This window comes from Syngnathus typhle, linkage group LG6, assembly GCF_033458585.1.
Source record: "Syngnathus typhle isolate RoL2023-S1 ecotype Sweden linkage group LG6, RoL_Styp_1.0, whole genome shotgun sequence".
Taxonomy (NCBI): Eukaryota; Metazoa; Chordata; class Actinopteri; order Syngnathiformes; family Syngnathidae; genus Syngnathus; species Syngnathus typhle.
Window position 1 is genome coordinate 10,482,423 of NC_083743.1, and position 20,055 is coordinate 10,502,477.

Below are 20,055 nucleotides of genomic sequence, written 5' to 3' on the forward strand. Positions count from 1 at the left end.
AGATGTATTGTCTCCACATACTCGGCGTTCTAATAGATTGCGCCGCTTTCCTTTAATGTGGAGACACGAAGTATTCATTAGTAAATCATTTATTCAAACATTAAAGGCACACAAAGAACTTTTTAAAAGGGTTTACAGACATCCTCGCTCGACTTTACAACACACAAGACTGAGCCACGATTATGACAATATATAAAAAAAACATTTTTGAATAACTGTTGAGATTTATACATGCCAACCACAAATTGTGTGACGTGAGATTTCTTTATTATTTTTATAATTATTAAACTTGACTGACTTTATGCCCAATGACTCACCAGATGGTCCACTCAGCCGAACAGTAGAAGCACTCCCTGTGAAGATTCTTAGGGACCTTCTGATCCGCATGAAGTGCACTAACAAACCTGCAATGACACTTACACAGTCACTCCAAGAATGAACTGAGGATTTGCTATTCATCTCACCTCTCAAATCATTCTTCCACAAAAGACAGATGAGATACTGCCCCACAAGATCCAGCAGATGGCGCATGGATGCAAAAAAGGCTTGACAATATAGCAATTCATCCATCCATCCATCCATCCATCCATCCATCCATCCATCCATCCATCCATCCATCCATCCATCCATCTTCTGTACCGCTGTATCCCCACGGGGGTCGCGGGCTTGCTGGAGCCTATCCCAGCTGTCATCGGGCAGTCTCGGACACCCTGAACCGGTTACCAGCCAATCGCAGGGCACACAGAGACGAACAACCATCCGCACACACACTCACACCTAGGGGCAATTTGGAGCGCTCAATCAGCCTACCAAGCATGTTTTTTGGGGATGTGGGAGGAAAGCAGAGGACCCGGAGAAAACCCACGCGGACACGGGGAGAACATGCAAACTCCACACCGGAGGTGGAATCGGACCCGCACCCTCTGTACTGTGAGGCGGACGTGTAGCAATTCAATTCAGTCAATTGATTGTCTAAATATTATCATTGTCATGCCACTTTTTTTTGCAATTTCTTTGATTTCCTGTTTTGTCTGTCCGAGCTTTCTCAGTTTTTTAATTGGGATTCTGATTAATATTGTGTTTGTAAAATATGGGTGAAGCAGCACAATTCACTGAAAATTACATCACAGTTGCCAGGACACAACCAATCACAGCCTAGCTGGTGAGCTGTGATTGGTTGTGACCAGAGTTCTGGTAACTGTGATGTCATTTAAAGTCGACTGCACGTGGCCAAATGGCCGCCCCGAGGGGAACAAAAACAGGCGGATTTTGCATGTTTCATTCAAAACGAAACAATCTGAACACCGTGTTACAACTAGTTGGTCTTCATATAACAGATTTTCCCAAAGAATTTTTCGGGTTGACTTCCTCTTTAAGTTGCATAGGTAGACAAAGAAATGTCAATTAACATGGGACGTCACGACGTAATCACACATTTCCTTTATTCCCAGGCGGAAATAGAAAGTGTGCGTAATCCGTGTGATAGATCCTATACTCTTTTTAATCCCTTAGCCATAATGTAGTAATGTTCTCTCCAAGCTTATCTAAACTATTATTCTCCGTGGAATACAATCTGACGTAACCCATGGTGCAGGAAGAGAAAGCGCTCTCACATCAAATGCAGTGCAGCAATATTCCCTGTTGGAGCTTTATTTTATATTAAAAAGACACACTCACACACAGACACACCTACACTCCCAATTAATTGGAGTCCCTCTGTACAAAATAAATTAAAAGGACAATTGCATGAGCTGCAAAGACCTATTGGTTGACCGAAGAGGAAGAAGAGGCGGTGAGGCGAGGTGAGTGGATCAATTGCAGGAACTCAGCTGTGAAGACGGCTTCGGCACACTCCTCCATAACGTCCTGGAACTCGGCCGCCACGCCCCCTACCGCGTCCCCCAACAGTTCGTCTGCTAGACTGCAGCGTGACAAAGGAAACAACAAAAAATGCGCACACAGTCATGGAGTTTAAATGCTTGTCATAAATAAGTGATAAGATACCGAGAAGTGCATTCTCTTTATGACTATCCGCATCCGTATATATGATTAATTCAAGTATATTTCCCAAATCATTGCCAATCAATAACATTTTGGGTGTTTTCATTCTCAAGTGTTTACATATTATGGAGGTTGAAATGCCGAGCATTTGTAAAATCAATAACATGACACAAAGATAGATCGCAAATCTTTTTTCGCTGTTGACCAATTAACAATTTGATGAGAGGGAAAATGAAAATAGAGATAATGTGGTTGCACAAGTGTGCACACCCTCATACTAACTGGGTTAGGAAACATTTGAACTTGTGTGTCTGCACACATCTGTCACGATTTAAAGAGCTTTGGATTAACCCAAAATAAATCTTAGCTTTTTCACTAGACTTTTTCTGAGTGTTCGGCTTTCCTGAAGGTTTTGTGGTAACACTAGCTGGTATCTGGAACTGTTTATAATTCCCTCCACCTTTCCCAGCTGAAGAAAACTCGCCCCAAGGCATTATCCTTCCATGACCATGCTTCACTGTAGCTATGCTGTTCTTTTGGTGATGAGTTTGTGCCAAATCTTTTGGAATTGAAATTGACACATTTTTCCACATTCGTCTGGTAGATTTAAAGTCTGTTTTTGCAAAACGGGCTTGGAAAATGCGAGGCTTTTGCCTTGCCAAACCACCTCCTAGCTAAACTATAAATATGACAAAGACAGGAGATTGCTGTCATCTGTATGAAACAACCAGTACTTGCCAGAAATTACTGCGGCTCCTTCAATATTCAATATTGCTGCCTTTGGGCAACCGTCTCAACCAGCGTCTGCCTTTTCGCTAGTTTTGGAGGGACATCCATTTCTTGATAATGACACTTGTAGAATGGCAATACCTTGGAATTTCTTTTGTCCCTTTCTCCTGACTGACAACCTTTGAGCTATGAGATTCCTCTGATACTGTGGAATCTCTCTGCAGTGTTGTAAGATATCCCTAGAAAATGTCAGGAAATTTCTTCTACCACATCAGAATATTTTGGGTGTTAATCAGCACCACTTTAAATGTTGGCAAGTGTTAGCTGACTACCATTTATCATGAATTTAAATGACTGATTATTTCTGAACACAGTCACATCCCCAGTTATAAGAAGATGTGCACACTTGGGCAATCACATTATCTCAGTTGTTAATTTAACATTACCTCTGCAAAAGATTTCATATATTTTTCCATTGAGTTTTGCACCTCAGCAAGAATGGGTGCAAAAGTTTAAAAAAAAAGGTTTTGTTTTGTAACAGTTATTTAACACAACCTGACAATAAACAGCTTTGTCTGAAAGCTCCATGTGTATAAAATAGCACATCTAAAATGAGCTCCCAGTTTGTTTACGCAACACACTTGTTTGCCCGAGCCCCACGCCTAGGTGGGTGTTTGGAATATTCATCGAGTCAAAGAAATAAGCAAGTAAACGAGTGTTTTGTGTTGTGTCGGCAGGCAGATGTGACGTGCTGACATTGTTGAAGTGCTTCTGCATATTAAGCGTGACACGCAGCGCAGATGTGTCTCTCCAAACATTAGCGAGGGACTTGTAATAAGGGACTCATTGGTCTGTTTGTGCCCCGACGCAGTAAACAAGAGGAGGAATCTCTGAGGACATTTGAATATCAGAAAAGATGGGAGTAGGGGAGAGAATTATCTTCTGCACTGCAGCAACTCAACGATTTTGTTGAGCATGTAAATGGGAGACTTGGTGGGGCGGGAGGAAGGGAGGGGGAACTATAAAAATCCTTTTCATCCTCTCTGGGAATGAGAATGCCATGTCATTGACAAACCCACCCGGCAGTGCAGTTTATACATTTCTAAGTAGGCAAACCACGCACAGGATTTTTGCTAAAGCTCCTATTCTACTGAGCTGTGCAACTGCAAATGGTTTTGAAAGAAACAATTGTTGCAATCTCATCTGGGTTTGTCACAGTTCATTCAAGGTCACAAATGTTTGCCAAACTGTGGCCAGACATTCACCTATAGTTTTCTTGTCGCAAGGGAATTTTGGAGGTGTTTAGTGATTGGTCATTAACTGAGCTCTAAGCAACAGTGATGGCATTTTCAGACGAAGCTTGCTACAAAGGTATCAAAAGCATTAAGGAATCTTGTTACCTGTCCGCAATGGACCAGAAGTGGACATCACCGCTCCTGCCCTCGTGAGCCGCATGGCTCATGTGCGAATCGTAGTCTTCCCGGTAGTGTCGGATGCTTTTCAGCATGCTGCCTGGCACGCTGATGACAGTCCTGGCCGGGCCACTCTCCTTCGGACCAGGGAATACCGGAAGGCCATCTTTCTGGGATGCGCTGTCCACCAGGCTGCTGTCAGAAAGGACTCTGTCGTAAGAGAAAACAGGCAGATGCTCGTGTGTCACAACATCACTTTGAATGTTCACACTAGAGGTCGGCAAACATTCCTGATCAAGGGCCACGTTTGATGTTGAAACGGAGCGATGCATCAAGTTATTTGTAGCTGAGGTAAAAAAATGTGAATGTAAAGTTTGTAATACCCTTAAAAGAGCTGGGTTAGGAACAACCCAATTTGGGTTGAAAATTGGACTAACCTGCTAAATTGGGTCAATTGAACCCAAATTCCTGGGTTGTAGTACAAAACAACCCACTCAAATTGACCCAACTTAGCAGGTCGGTCAAATTTTTAACCCTGCATTTTTAAGGGTTTATACTAAAATAAAGTACAGTATAATAATAATACATCAAACTTGAGTGTCCAGAGAGCTTTTCTGTACACTTAAAGACGCTTCACAATTGTACTCAAAGCACTCAAACGCCGTTCACACTCTAGTGGCGGTAAGCTACATGTGTAGCTACAGCTGCCCTGAGGTAGGCTGACAGAAAAATGGCAGTCAGTGTGAGCCAACTGCCCCTCCAACCACGACCAAACACTCGTACCCAGTGTGAGTGGCACTGGAGGCTAGGTATGTGAAATGCCTTGCCCAAGGACACAACAACACGTGTAAAGCGACGGTTTGCAGAGGGCTCAGCTGTGCACAGCTGAGCGCTTTCTAATCCTCCCTACTTGGACGGATCGGCCTGCTTCTTGTGCTCTCTGAGCTATATTTAGTGTTGCGGCACTTCCCACACAAACGCCTTTCTCGAGAGCCACTCGTGCTACTAAAAACTGACTTGTGGCCCAAAACATTCTAGATCTTGATTCATCACTTCAACCCCCACCCCCCTCGTTTATTCCTTGCAAGAAAAAGGAGAGGTTGTACAGAGCAGACACACAGAATACAGTCTACCAAGTCTGACTAATATAACGTTTTAGTTCAAGATTGTTTACTTTAGTCAATAATTGTGCTGACATTAACGTCTTTGTGGCCACGTGAGGATACACCGTGAACTGAATTCTGTAATTTCTTCCTTTCTTCCAAACGATATACTAGAAGGACGTCCTTTTGTGCTGGTCGGGAATAAGAAAAAAAAAATCCGCAAGTTTTCAAGCATATTATACTTGATAGTTTATTTTAGAGAATTTGTATTTCCACCAGAGGAGTCTCGATTGACTCAAGGATTTGTCAAGAAGGCCGTGAAGACAACTTCAAAATAGGATGGCTCACTGAAAGTCTGCTGATCTTTGAAGAGTGAAAAAAAAAATCAATACGGAGTTACAAAAAAAAGTGTCATTGTTTCAGCTTGGCACTAGCTCGCAGTCTTTGACACTGACAAACACTTAAATGCTGGGCAATCAATGATGTGCTAAAATGATTGTGTAGAAGTGGTGAGCACCTTTTTTGGAACAGCAGCCCCTCAAACAATAGAGGCAAAAGGATTAAAAAAAAGACAAAGAATGCATGAAAGCTTTGGAATATTACTGAGTGGGTCCTCCATCTATCGATTTTGATGGAAGACGCCAAGGGTCAGCCAGGGTGGCGGCCTGCCCGGGCGTCTGTGTCTGGACTCACGAGGGAGACATAAATCTTATCTTGAAACATGAAAACTCTCACTATTGTATCAGCGTTCTCATGGAGTCATCATTCTAGTTTATTCCTTGGAAGAAAGAGGACAGACGGTACAGACAGGACAGACAGAATGCAAGAATCTGACTAATACGGCACCCGCTGTTACGCTTAACACGGAGCTGGTTTGTTGGTTTGTTGGTATAAAACATCGGTTGGTTAATCTGATTGGGTTGGTTTGAGTGTTTTGTTGGTTGGATGTTCAAACTTGGTTGGGTTTTTTTGGGAGTTAGTACAAACTATGTTTCACTATTTTGGTTAGTTGGTATGAATTTTCATTGGTAAGTTGTTGAGGGGGAAAAAAAAGGTTGGTTAGTTGTGTTGGTCAGCTGTTTTGAGTCTTTTCAATTCATGAATACCGATTTGACGAAAAGTGCCTGGTGGGAATGGACAACAGTTATATTTCTGTTATTGCTGCTCTAACTGTTCTCAATTGCTGACAACAGAAGCATACATTAGCTATACGCTGTCATTAGCTCTTCAAAGTGTTATTTTAGCATAGTTAACTGCACACATAACGGCAGCTCATTCCTTCAGGCCGGTAAACTCAAGTCCGATTAGTCCCTCTTGAGGTTCGTGTGACGTGTCCCGAAGGATGATGACATTTTTTTTTCAGCGTTCTATGATGAACGTCAAGCTCATATTTGATCACTTCAGTGCATATGCTAATCTTAAGAAGCAGCAACTTGCAATCTCCAAAGGCATCATCTACTTCACACTTCCTCCAGCCATCTCACCCCCACTGACTCCCTGTGTTCGACTTATTTGCCTTCGAGTGAGCCTGGCACGCACTTCACTCTGTAAGAACCATGTTGCGTCATGCACATTGCATGACTTGAGACTCTGCTGCTGTTCTCTAGTCAAAACAAGTCAGTCCTTCTGCTAAAAGCTCTGAATGGATTGATGTCAACGACGATGCTGATGTAGTAGTAGCACTTAGGAGTACTTAGAATGGTGGCAGTGATCATTAAATATCATGAATATTATCCAGATATGTGTCAGAAATCCCCTGTAATCTAAAGAGCCAAATATGTATCTTTTGTGTTTTGCTTTATATGGTTTATGCACTGCAAAATAAAGTACTTTCTTGTTCTTTTGGTATGTTTTTAACATTTGAAATCGGAACAAAACATCACATCCTTTTATCCTAGTTTGACAAATTTATGAAAAAAAGAACTCCGTGATTATCCATGAACAGACATTTCCTAATGTTTTGTTTTTCTTGAATTTCTTTGGTTTTGATCAATATTGTCTTCTTCCTCTTTCGCAGGGCTTCTTAAACATTTGCTATAAGTGCAATACACCGTCTTTATTACTTCCAGCAGTTGAGCGGCTGCAAGCAAAGCCTGAGGAAGTTATGGCTTTTTCCTTAGCGTACAGGTGAGGTCACTGCAAAGTAACCTTTTTTCCCACCAATCAAAGAAAGAAACTAGGCCTCCTCATGAGAAAGCACTTATAGTGACATTTCACTAGGAACAAAATAGAGTGCTGTCGAAAAAAAACATTTCATTCAGTCAGGGGGCCTAATTATGGAAACTAGCCAGTGGCATCCTGTGGCTATTTGCACACTCAGGGGTCCACATCTGCCCCCCGAGGTACAACCTACCTTACAGTAATGTACCCTGGAAAGTTTATTTTTGTACTTAAATGTAACCATTTGTACTTTCTGTACTCATCATACAGGTAAATCTGGTTGGTTTCTAAAAGGGTTGTATAATAGAAAAGAATGAAAAGACAGGAATGACAGCAAAAAAACCTACCCTGTCTCCACAGGTTCTTCCAGAACAATATCAGCGAGTGGCGGCTGCCTCAGCACTGGTTTGGTCAGTCTAATGGGCTGTGGAGAGCTCGGCCGCGAGCTGGCAACCTGGAACTGAGAGCCTAGCAAGTGCATAGAGAGGATGGAGATAGTGACTGTGAGGAAATAATTGGATTGGGTGACCACTGTAACACATTCTCCACCAAAAGGGGAAGTGAAGAAAACAAAATCCGGGCATATGTGGTCTTAATATAATCTTTTTCTTATAATACATTTCTCAATGCGTGTAAAAAAGATCCATCACAAAGGTCTGAAGCAAACAACAAAATTTCTTCAATGTTTTTTTTCCAGTGCAAATGGCTCTCTTGCATAAAACTAACCGCTGAAAACTGCTACACAGCAAGCAAAGTCATTTTGCGCATTTTTCTTTCTTCGCAAAAATCAACTGCCTCAAAACTAATATCGACGAGCCAGTAAAAGTGCAAACAAGCAGGCCTGCCATCTAGTGGTGAAAGTTGATTTTACAATATAAAACTACAATGCCCCTTACATATTTGCACTTGTGAATTGACATAGACACAGACTTATTTTTACTAGAGGTTGTCTTTTTGGGGGGGTGGGGTAATCATTCAGTTTTTCCAGGAATATTCCTGAAGATTTTCAGACGTTCTATTTATTGCTATTATTCAAGTGGTGATTATCAGTAATAACTGAAGAAAAGAGGAATCAGATTACATATGTTGGGCATATACTTGTGCGGGACTGATGAGGATCTGATCTCTGAGGATTTTTTCTGGCTCATCTCCATGCATGCCAGAGGAGGGGAAGTGTGCCAATCTTGAGCAGGTATAAGAACACTCAAACTATTCAAGTAGAGTTTAGGTGTCAAGTAGGCCCAAATGATGTCCAGGCTGAGCTTGTCCTAATTGCCTGAACGCAGTTAATGGAGTGTTTAGTATGCCTGCATGTGAAGAGTACCTGCTGGTTGTTCCCACTGTAGTGTATCTGAGTAGGCGATCGAAGCGACTCGTCTCCTCACTTGCTCCTGGTCCCTCTGCTCGGAAACACATTCGGTAAACGCGCTGAGCCTCTCCGCTACAAGCGATTGGGCGTTTCCACGGCGACCTTTACCTGTATTTCCTCCATGCGCTGCAGCATTACCTCCAGGGTGGGAGCTTGCACAAACCGCAGTGCTGCCTCATCCAAGAGATCTGCCTCCTCGCCCTTCTCAGCCACCTGAGGAACGTTGACCATTAAGGGACATTAAGGGAATTGAATTTGAGTGTATCCGAGCCTTGCTTAATTGCCCGGCTAAGAATAGCCTTTGTGGTTTACATTTGTTGCAGCCTGCTCTGACAGCTTATTCCTCAGCGACGAGTTGCTCCTGCTCCTGGACTCTCCGAGATGCTGAGGTAAACACACAGATGAAGATAAACGGCACTTGAAACACCGTTACAAAAGCCCAAAGCAGCCACAGAGAGGCGCCGTACAGTTAAATAATGAATCACAACATGTCATACGTAGCAAACCGCAGAAACGACCAAATATGCCCCCTGAGGAGCTGTAAGCAGAAATGGGCGATGACATCACGCCGATAGCCCTGGGGTCTTGGCTGCTCTTGAAAATCCTCTGCCCAGACATGGCACTGTTATTTATCCACCGGATCTTGCCTTTGATGTTCAAGTGGGAAAAGCCCAAGTATATTCGAGCAGCTTTTTGGTTCAGTTACATATGGCGTGCATGTTTTTGCATCTGAATCATAGTTTACTATACAGTATAGTCACATTTGGGAGACCAAACAGTAGCAAAAGATGCACCACAGGCACATTTGTTTGACCTCTGTTGGGAAATATTGAGTAACTATAATGTAGAATTTGGGAAGAAATAATGCAATACCACATCTGCAGTGAACCGAATTCACATTGTTGTCTCTTAATTGCATTTGAATTGGTTGAGAAATGCTGATGCTCTTACCCCCAATTCAAACCTGTTGTGTTTACTATTGTGTTGTTGTTGTAGGAGAACATTAGTGACACTCTCACTTTGCAATTCCTCCTAATTTATTCATGCAAAAGTCAACAAATGCAGCTGGCAAATCAAGATTGATTTTCTGCCGAGGCCATGAATGTAGATATGTATGCTTTGAATTTTATTTGAGTAAAAGGGGAAATCGTATTTTTACAAAACAGTTGTCTCGGTTGAGTGCCTGTCCACTCATCAAGTTTTAAATTAGACAACCAACTGCACAGCGTGACCTTGAGACCATCATCAACTTTCATTGTGCTGCTTGCTCGCATCGTCTGATCCAGCCCATTGGTGGTCAATTCAATGAAAGCTGAACTTTCCATTGGCCCAGCAGTATGTTGGGGTGTGATCAGAGCTGGCTCATAGCATGAGACAGAGGTGCCTGTAAAACGACCCAATTTCACATGAGCAAAAAAAAAAAGCAAAAAAGCTCTAATCCTTGGGGTATCGTGCTGAACACATGGAAGACACAAGAACTACATGCACTAACAACAAATTATTTCGCTAAGTGGTCATACAGTAGTTTTGAATACAGAATACATTTTTACAGAGAAGTTGTGAGTTAAGTTTCAATTTTCTATTTCTATTTTTGAGTCAGGTTAGGAGGTTGTGTAATGTTTAGAAATCCCCACACAATCAGAAGGTGGCAGCAATGCATTTAAAGTTGGTTTCCAATTTAAGAGTTTAAGTGAGATATCACCCAACCTTGGCCTCATCCAGAAGCGGCTTAATTCGCTCTCGCATCTGCTGCTCAGCCCTCTCAGCCCATTGGGTCGGTGAGACAACCTCATCCCTGTGCAACAAAAAAGTTTATTACTTTCATTGTTATCTGGTATTGAACGTGTTCTCTCTTGCTACAAGGTAGCGATTAGGGGGGGGGGGGGACTGCCTGCTGCCTTTAACCACACCTCAAACGTTGAATGCGCTCGGCCTCCTCTCGTGTCAGCTCGTTAAGGTCCTTTAGTCGTTGCGTGGTTATCTTGTCCAACCAGGCGCCTCTACAGTGAACAAAATGTTGTGGGTTTTTTTTGTTTTTTTTACAATAATACTGTCAAATCCCAATTTCAGACTGGTCTGGTCGCTAGCCAGTCATATCGAGACAGATAACCATTCACACAGTCACTGAGTGGGAAGTGAACCATTATTATCTGCAGCCAAGTCGTACGAATGTACCAGTATGCCATCAGTGACCAATGCTATTAATTACTGCATTAGTTACACACATATTAATTTGACTGAGTCAAATGCAAATCGTCTGTAACATAATGACTAGTGTAGAAATTTGTTTTTTACTGCCCCCCCTCCATTTTCAAAGAGCGCAGTAGGTTTAGTGGGTAGTTTTACTTTATTTTAGTTCTACTTATTACTTTTCTTCTCCAATTTTTTGGAGACATAACCACAGAAAGTGGCATGATAATCACAGCACAGGAAATGGACAAAAGCAATAACTTGCATATTGCATATAACATGTTCCACTTCTGTCTTTCAGGAGTGAATAGTTGTACTGTATTTTAGTTTTATGTTTACATAGATTTGTTAGCTTCTCTTTATTTGCTTCTTAATAAATGTACTGAAATTTATTTTTTTGTTTACATACGTTTGTTAGCTTCTCTTTATAATTGTTTCTTAATAAAATGCAATTTGAAACATTTTCACAGGCTCCTGATTCTTTGGGTGGCCCAATCGTGGTAAAGCTGTTTTGATTAAATAAACATATGTGGAACAGAAAACCAAGCTGTGAATTAATCTCCTACAAAGACGAATGACCTCGATTTAGAATTGCGGTTTGATTAATTTATTGTGGAGGGAAAGTAGACGAGTAACTGATTGGTGAGTAATGCCAGCGGCTGCGAATAAGTAAAAATTGACAGTTGGAAATAAATACAAACAAGGGACTCATTAAACTGCCCTCTCTTCCAGATTTGTTATTTTTTTGTGCCAACTAGGACAGCTGTAAAACTAACCCTAATTCAAAACTGTTTAAATATGTAATACAAATAAAGGGTTGATAAATAAAGAATGAATGTTACCTTAGTGCTTCATTCTGGGCTTGTCGTTTGTTGTCCGAGCTCGGCTGGCCCTCTTCACTGAACCTCACGGGCACTTTCTGGGGGCTTGAGGATGACGTCAGCTTGGCGGGAGAAGAGAGGCATCTTGGCTCTTGTGTCGTCTTGTGACCAGAGCTGTCGAAGCGACAAAGATTTTGATTAATGGCATCTTGAAGCAACAGAGGCAAAATGGCATCCTGTCAAAAGAAGGCTGCGACATCCCCTTCAGTGGGAATGGCTAAATTCACCGTAAAATGGACAAAACAAACCAAAATGGTTGACTTCATGTGTCTTTTCAATTATGGATTGTTGATAGTTTTTGAGGGGCTAATCTACCAGATTTCATGTTGCTCAGTGAAACATGTTTCAGGGCAGGATTGAAAAAAGAAAAGGAAAATAAACTTGATGTTTTTAGGCATGTTGTCAAAATTTGCTGCCATGCTCCTACAAGCCACGACAAAAAGTCAAAAATCCTTCAAATTTTGCATCGTCCATAAATATGTGGGGTTCAATTTTGGTCGGCAGAAGATGAATTCTCTGAAAGCAGTTCTTTTCTAAAGGACTCCTGCTAGTGAGCAACAAAAGCACTCTGAAGACTTCCTGTGTTTTCAGGAATGGGTTCTTGAGACAATATTGGAAAAATACAGCTTAATTTATCAGTTTGACTTGACATTTTTCAACATGAATACTCTCCTACATAATTACAAAAATACAATAATATGCATACAGTAATACGTTTTTTTTTTTTTTCATTGACATAGCCCCTGTTTGCAACCATTCAGTATGTCAAAGTGTACCTAATGGAGTCTATACCACCAGAATTCCCATGAGAGTGGAGAGTTAAGTATAAATTCAACTGCGGCCTCCATAATCACAACATATGAAAGGAATAGGCAACAGGAGGCTCACCGCGACGGCGAGAGAGAATGTGACGACGCCGGTATCCATGGCACTGACGTCTCCCTGGAAGGGGGCTGATTGACTCGGAGGCGAGAGGCCACTGTGGGTTCCTTGAAATGAGTGGCCTCCTTCCCAAGATTGACCTAACAGCATATAAACTATTTCATATGCTGCGTGTCAGCATGGGATGATTGTGGCACTTACAATTCCCACAAATACCTTCACTTTTGTAGCCTGCTGCTTTTTTTCCCCAGGGGAGTTTCTCTTGAGCTGCTGTGGTGCCCTCTGCAGGTTGACTGGCCGGAATGGCCGGTCTGGCCTGCGCAGCTTCTGTGCCGCCATTCTCGAAGCTGGCAACATGACAAATGGTTGACAGTTAGCAGGGTGCCCACACTAATTTAGGGAGGTAAATTAACTGACAGCAGGAGGGCCATTGAAAGCACAGTTGTACCTCAAAAGTAAAACCACATATCACGTCAGCAAATCATGTGAAACTTCGGCTCCCAAAGCATTTAAATCAGCGTTTGCCAAACTTTATTGAGCCAAAGCAGATATTAGAAAAATATCATGGCACAGTCACAAACATAAATGCCACAAGACATTGTTTTTAAAAAATGTAATTATCTGCAAACTTTAAAATGTGATTACATTTTACAAATGTTTCTCCTTTCTTATGTAAGTGTGAATGAAATAATTAAGAAATACATTAAATTACAAAGAAAAATTAAATGCATTAGATAAAAAGAAATTGCAATGAAATCAGGGAAAAGCCTCATTATGCTATTGAAGAAATAAAACACTATTAAACAAATATAATGTTTTTAAATATTTTTTAAAGAATTAAATCAATTAAATAATTAATACCTAATAAATAATAGGAAGGTTGATATTGACATAATCATTACCTAGTCCTCAAATGATAATTAATAGTTAATAGTCATTGATTATTTTATAATTTAATTATTTCATTTTATTTCTTGAATTGCCTTTATATTAGTTTAATCTTGACATACAGCTGCATGTGTACACGTTCACTGTGTTCTCACCATGGCTACTTCGCGGTGGCTTGGTGGCTTTAGGGAGCCCGCGAGGCACACTGCTTCTGGAGGCAGGCAACATCCTGGGATAAGTGGACTTCTTCTGTGAAGGACAAGCTTGGTCTTGCATGGCCTGCCGTGTCTCGTGTTGGCTGATTATGTGGTCCAAAATCTAATGGGAGACATAATCATCAGTTGCGCTTGTGCACTTGGGTGTGATGAGAAACCGTCATCTCTTTGATCATGTTTCCATCACCTCGAGCTTGCGCAGGATATCGACAGCCGTCTCCGGCATGGGCGAGCCCGGGTCAACTTGTATCTTGGCCGAGCAAAGAGAGAGCTGGCAAAGGAGCCGGCTCAATTCTCCACAATAAGACGGGAGTTTGTTGTGAAACTGATTGGCAAGTTGGCGGGTGACCACCTGCAAGGCTTTCAGGGTGCTGCGATGAGCTCCTGCAAGACGTTGGATGGCTGTGGACTATGATTTAAAAACAGAAAATCAATTTGTAACTCTTGGGAATAATACTTTTATCAATACCTTTGTCCAAAAATGATAGACAAAGCAAATAAGGGAACATGTACACCACCAGTAAACCTGCAACCCTCAACAAAGAAGCTGTTGCAATATATTTATTTATTTAGATTCTTAGGAATGTGGGGGTTGCACCGCCTGAATGGAAAAAATTGCTTACTAAAAATAATTGAAGTATACAATGTCAAATGTTTCCTTATATCCATTTTCTGAACCACTACTCCTCATAAGGGTTGTGGGTGTGTTGGAGCCTATGCCAGCTGACCTTGTGCAGTAGGACACCCTGAACAGGTCACCGTTCACAGGTTGATGCTGATAGTACTCTTGACACTAACCTTTTTATCATCCCACACGCCCTGGTTGTGCAGATTCTCGATGTATTGTTGTATTGATTTCATCTGAAGAAAAAAAATACAAATGTTATTAAAGACGCCGAGAATGAGCTTTTTGAATACATGGATAGCCAAACTGAAGTACCTGCTGTTGTAGCGCGTAGATGGTCCGCGCCAAACTGGCAGACTGCTTCTGCCAGCGCACCTCCGCTTTCTCCTGCTCGTCGGGTTCCAACTCTTCCTCCTCTTGCTCATTATTGCAGGCCATGTCTCTGTCAGACAGTTTCTCCACTTGCCGCATGTAGTTTTCCAGCTCAGCGTCAAGCTTTTGCATCTCTCGATCTAAGAGATCCTGCTGACCCATGGGCCCTGGTGCCTTTGAGACAGGAACTTGCATCCATGACGACTTGGAAGCAACCAGACGTTTTTTGGAAGGGTTATCTGTGTTTTTCTTGGGAGAGGAAGCCTTGCTGCAATTGGTTGTTCCATCCTGTGAGCAAAGAAATCACTCAGTCATTGATGTGACTCAGTTATAAGATCTATGGAGTAGGGCTGCAACCAACGATTATTTTAATAATCGATTAATCTGTAGACTATTTCGTCAATTAATCGATAAATCGGTTACGGAATTTATTTTTCAATATTCATTCCTTTATTCAAAATCATTTTGTGCATTATGGCAAAATTTATCATTGTTTTCTAAAATTAAAAGCAAATGCTTTATTTTGATTCAACACAGAAATAATTGGTCTAGTTTCATGGATGATTATAGAAATTGGATGATATTCTGAAATTCCAAGTGTATAGACAATTTTAAATTGAAAATGATATCTAAATGATTCATCAATTATCAATCATTGTGATAATCGATTCATCATCAATTAATCGATTACTTAATCGATCCAAATTTTTGTAGTTGCTGAGATGACTTATTGCATTACTGAAACAACAAGTACTTCACACAACAATTATGCCATAGAGTCAATAAAATAACAATGTAGTACCTGCACAAATGCACTGTCAGAGTTATTTTGGAGCTTGAATATTTCCTGTCTCCGGAGATCTTGCTGGTCCAGGGCATCCAAAGGCGGGCGATGAATATGCAGTACGGATGTCGTGGTGGCCTTCTTGGCCATGTACTGCGGTTGTCTGGCTCCAAGTAGGTTTAAGTCTGGAGTCAGGCCCTGCCAAGAAATAAGTCATATAGGACATAGTAGAAGATCGAACGGATAAACCAAATATAAATGCTGGTATCGGGTACCTTTTTTAGATTTTTGAGTTCATTCTGAAGATTGCGCACCTCCTTTCTGAACAGATCGTACTGATCCGTACCTGCCACAGGCCTTGCTGAGGTGGCCAGTCGGCCTTTTTGCTTGGATGGCACAGGACGCTTTTTGGAAGGTGTCTGTTTGAATACAGGTCTCGTCAATTTGTTATTCAGACGCAGTTTGGTTGTCATCTTTGATGGGAAGGAAGTAATTACTAAATCAAGGCAAGTCTTGCTACCCCCCCCAATTTTGCTCACAATACAAGACGTACAAATTAAAAATCTATCAAGTGATTGCTCCTAACTCACACATAAGTCAAGGTTCAATTGCTTAAGTAGACAATTTATATACCACAAAATATGAGCCGCATATAGTTTAATATCATTTCAACCTCATTTTACACATTCCCCTTTAAAATAAACGGTGCTTTTGATTTAGAAAAAAGAAAACAGGAGAAATGCAGTGAAGATGTTCCATAAATTCCATCAACAACGCAGGCTAAACATACTAGCACCTCCCCAGCATAAAAAGCTTGTCTTTCAATCAAGATGAACTACTTCACCATACTTCTGTGACACAATTACTACTTTCCTGTTTTGCCAGATGTTTGGCACCATTTTAGGGCATTACAGAAATAGCACAGAAACAATAACACATTTTTTTCAAACTATCTGAGGATAAATTCCTTGGTAAAAAGTGGAATTAAGTGAATTTGTGAAAGGCAAACCATGACTAGGAGGGAACTCACTATGCACTCTTTTATCCACAATTTTTACCTGAGGCAGGGTCGTACTGCAAATGTCTGACACAAACGAATCTCCCAAAGGCTCTGCAGACAACCTGCACATGGCCTGGAAACGGCTCCGTCTTAGATCCCTCTTGGCTAGGTCTACCGCAGCTTGCAGCTTCTTTTCAGACAGATTGCTGAAGCTGAGTGAGCTTTTCACGCTGCCGTCAGTGTCCTTCAGCTGCTCTTCCGGAGGCAGGTGGAGTAGCTTCTCAATGACAATGGCAGCCGGAGGACCCACGGCTGTGGCACGGTTCCTGGAGTTGGCAGGCACGGCTTCATTGAACAATAGCTGCGTTCAAGGGGACACAGCATAACATTTTTATATGTGATCATATGTAAACTACAAGTAACAGTGTGCATGCCTACCCATCAAGTAAAAAAATAAACAACAAGGGTATCTTCAGTTATCTGCGCATTTCTGAAAATGTATGCGTCAAGGCTCTCATATAGTGAGAGTGAGTAAGTGAATGTTGGAGTAAATTGAGATGACTGTTGTGGTTTGTGATGAAATGCATTGACTGAATGCAAGACTGAACCTGCTAGACAACACACGATATGAATTCATTGTTTACCTTGGCTTGGGACGTCTGATTTGTAAAATAGCCTCTGTTGCTGGTGTTTTGTTTGGAAGCTAAAACAACCCATTCCCTACCATTAGTTTGTTGAGCAATGGAAATCATCGCGGCGCTAGTATTTTAAACAATCCCTCATAGCAAGAAGGACCGCCATATTGTGTCAAATTAACGCCACAATAGCTAACATCGCATTTGTGTGAAAGTTTCTGTCCATTAAATTAATCCAAACGAAATGTTTACGAAACCTGTATGATGATTAACTGTGTACTTACGCAACGGTATACAGTATTTTAAAGTCAATATTTAAACTTTTACAAACTACTCGGTGAATTTAAACGGTGGCCGCCATGACAATAACAAATCGTTGCTGACAGGAAGCAAGAAGTACGGAAAGCGAAAGAGGTAAAATGATACGAAAATGATTTTGTTTGCAGAAGCCCTGGGTCGTGTTTCAAAATTAGTAGCAGTAGTCGTATAAAGATAAAATCTTGCACGACATAAAAAATGAATATAAGCAGTCCTTGCAACTTGAGTTGACATGCGTTGCATCGACTAATTATAAAGGGTTTCAAGTAGGCTACACTTTACAGTGTGCTCAAGTACGAGTTTAGTGCATCAAATAAGCTTTATCTATGTAATACTCATTGGTCCTACTTTGTGATCGGTCATTGGACGCACCTCAAGTCAGAGGGGGGGCTTTTAAAAAAGGCGTGTTACTTTTGAGTGGAAAAATAGCCAAATTAGAATACCCATTTCATAAGAAATTAGTTTATCATATATACCTTGGTGTAACCGTGAAAATGTTACTTAAAATAGCATGATACAGCTCTTTTAAGTAAAATAAGCGTTCAGCTGTAGTACAGCAAGTCACAGTGGTCAAAAGTTACGAGAATTGCCTTTACAAAATAGTACACAGCACGTTTATTTAGCCACTGAACTGATTCTCCAATGCCCCCATTTTAAATAAAAATAAATCAAAATTCAATTTGGAAACCATCATTCCATGATCCACACAACAACAAAACGATGAGGAACACGTACTCCGGAAGTTCTCATGTGACGTTTGAGGTTGTCTTTTTCCTGACTTGGCGAATGCGACATCATATGACACTCTCACACAAGTCACTGGCGCCACTTCTTCCTTCATTTTCACTTTATTGACTCGTCTTCACGCTACTTACTATCTTTGCCGATCCAACCCATGGCGCAGTACGAACAAGTGAACGTTTGCGGCTATAGCGAATTCTGCAAAGCTGTGGCAGACAGACCGGGCAAAGCTATTTTTGCTTACTTTTGTGGTGACAAAGACGAACATGGCAAGAGCTGGTGCCCAGACTGTGTCAGAGGTAACCTTTTATTATAATGCAACCTGGGGGAAAACAAATGATTTGATTCGTGCAAAGGTCAAATCACCATTTGAATGCTCTGTGCTTCCATTTCCATAACGGTTCTCCCTTTTTTGCCTGCAGCTGAGCCAATCTTAAAGGAAGCAATGAGTGTCCTCCCCCAGGGCTCAGTCTTCATCTACTGTCAAGTTGGTGAAAGGAACTAGTTAGTATATGTTTCCTAATTATCCTAAAATATAATTAAAGAATGAGTCACTCGGTTGTTCAAATGTGCAACTACTGATACTTTTATTTACCAAAACTTAAGTTTCAGCCTCAAATTATGGGTAATCCTGTTGTGGAATATATTAGAATAAATACATGTGCGCATTTAAAAGTATTTTGATTATGTGTTTCTCTCTTGTAGATATTTTTTTGTAATGCAATATGTTCCTCTTTTATTCTGTAATTGTGGACTTTGTGTTCTCATTGGGAGCGACATTGTTTTTCTCTAATGGTGAAGATGATTGTTTGCAGATGGGATTATGAAATAGTCACAAGTCATCCTGTGTTTTTTTTTTTTTTATCATTACAAACACGTTCTGATCAAGTACAAACGAAATGACAATAATAGAGTTGTGCAATACCTGAGCTTTTGGTATTGATGAATACCAAGTAAATACTGGCACCAGTGTTGGTGATACCAATAAGAATACTTTTAGGTTGAAAAAATATCATGTTATTTTGAAATGCTTGTCTTATTGGTGTGTGAATTTTATGCTGCTTATCTTTCATGCAGTTGGAAGGACCCAAGCAACGAATTCAAGACTACGCTGAAGCTGACTGGGGTGCCGACACTGCTGCGATACGGCACTGTAAGACTCACACACACTCGGATAAACACACTCACACACTGTAGTCACATCTTTCATATGTGTGATGTTTCAGCCTCAGAAGCTGGTGGAGGAGGAATGCTTCAAAGAAGATCTAGTGAAGATGATGTTTACTGAAGACTAAGAGAGACAACATGTGCCTTCAGATGGTCTCAAATGAATTCAAATGAATCAAGAAAGACAACAATGGCCCTTCTTAATGATACTCAACTTAGTGACAATGTTGTGCTTTTTTTAAAATTGTCTTTGTTGATGTGTCGTAACATTTAATAGTCATGCCTGATGCAGAAATGCGTCCTTTTGTTTAAATTAAAATCACAATTTCAGAACGTATAACTGGACATATATAAACCTAACACGTGTAGGTTGCTTCTGTAAACACTAGATGGCGAACTATCATCATGTTTTACAAGTACATCACACGTTGAACAATATTGTATACCGTGTATAATTTTGTAAAATGGGGGGCTAAAAGGACGACAAAGATGACACAAAAACAAAGTATGTTATTAAAACCTTTAATATTCACGACCTGCATTGCGTGTGATGTGGTTTTAATATGAAGCATCACGTGACAGG

The 20,055-nt window shown here is 41.0% G+C and overlaps 2 protein-coding genes across 4 annotated transcripts; one reads left to right on the forward strand and one right to left on the reverse strand.

The window, feature by feature from the left end:
- Nucleotides 1-116: 116 nt before the first annotated feature.
- kiaa0753 (KIAA0753 ortholog) lies at nt 117-17,850 on the reverse strand. Of its 3 annotated transcripts, XM_061280848.1 has the most exons (20): nt 17,256-17,850; nt 16,670-16,972; nt 15,887-16,030; nt 15,630-15,809; nt 14,771-15,115; nt 14,629-14,691; nt 14,018-14,239; nt 13,771-13,933; nt 12,929-13,074; nt 12,734-12,867; nt 11,807-11,959; nt 10,685-10,774; nt 10,482-10,569; nt 9,087-9,158; nt 8,883-8,987; nt 8,730-8,805; nt 7,753-7,873; nt 4,131-4,352; nt 1,762-1,921; nt 117-404 (listed from the first exon to the last, which is right to left on the reverse strand). In XM_061280848.1, exons 1-19 carry the CDS (start codon nt 17,361-17,363, stop codon nt 1,762-1,764), a joined length of 2,895 nt encoding a protein of 964 aa, XP_061136832.1. In that variant the 5' UTR covers nt 17,364-17,850; the 3' UTR covers nt 117-404. The 3 variants fall into 3 exon arrangements, with proteins under 3 accessions (XP_061136832.1, XP_061136831.1, XP_061136833.1); XM_061280847.1 differs by lacking the exon at nt 117-404 and having other exon boundaries at nt 1,620-1,921; XM_061280849.1 differs by lacking the exon at nt 117-404 and having other exon boundaries at nt 1,620-1,921; nt 12,944-13,074; nt 17,256-17,848.
- A 483-nt stretch (nt 17,851-18,333) lies between these two features.
- On the forward strand, nt 18,334-20,013 carry txndc17 (thioredoxin domain containing 17). The gene is made up of 4 exons (XM_061280856.1): nt 18,334-18,604; nt 18,728-18,809; nt 19,383-19,458; nt 19,532-20,013. Exons 1-4 carry the CDS (start codon nt 18,460-18,462, stop codon nt 19,598-19,600), a joined length of 372 nt encoding a protein of 123 aa, XP_061136840.1. The 5' UTR covers nt 18,334-18,459; the 3' UTR covers nt 19,601-20,013.
- Nucleotides 20,014-20,055: the final 42 nt, after the last annotated feature.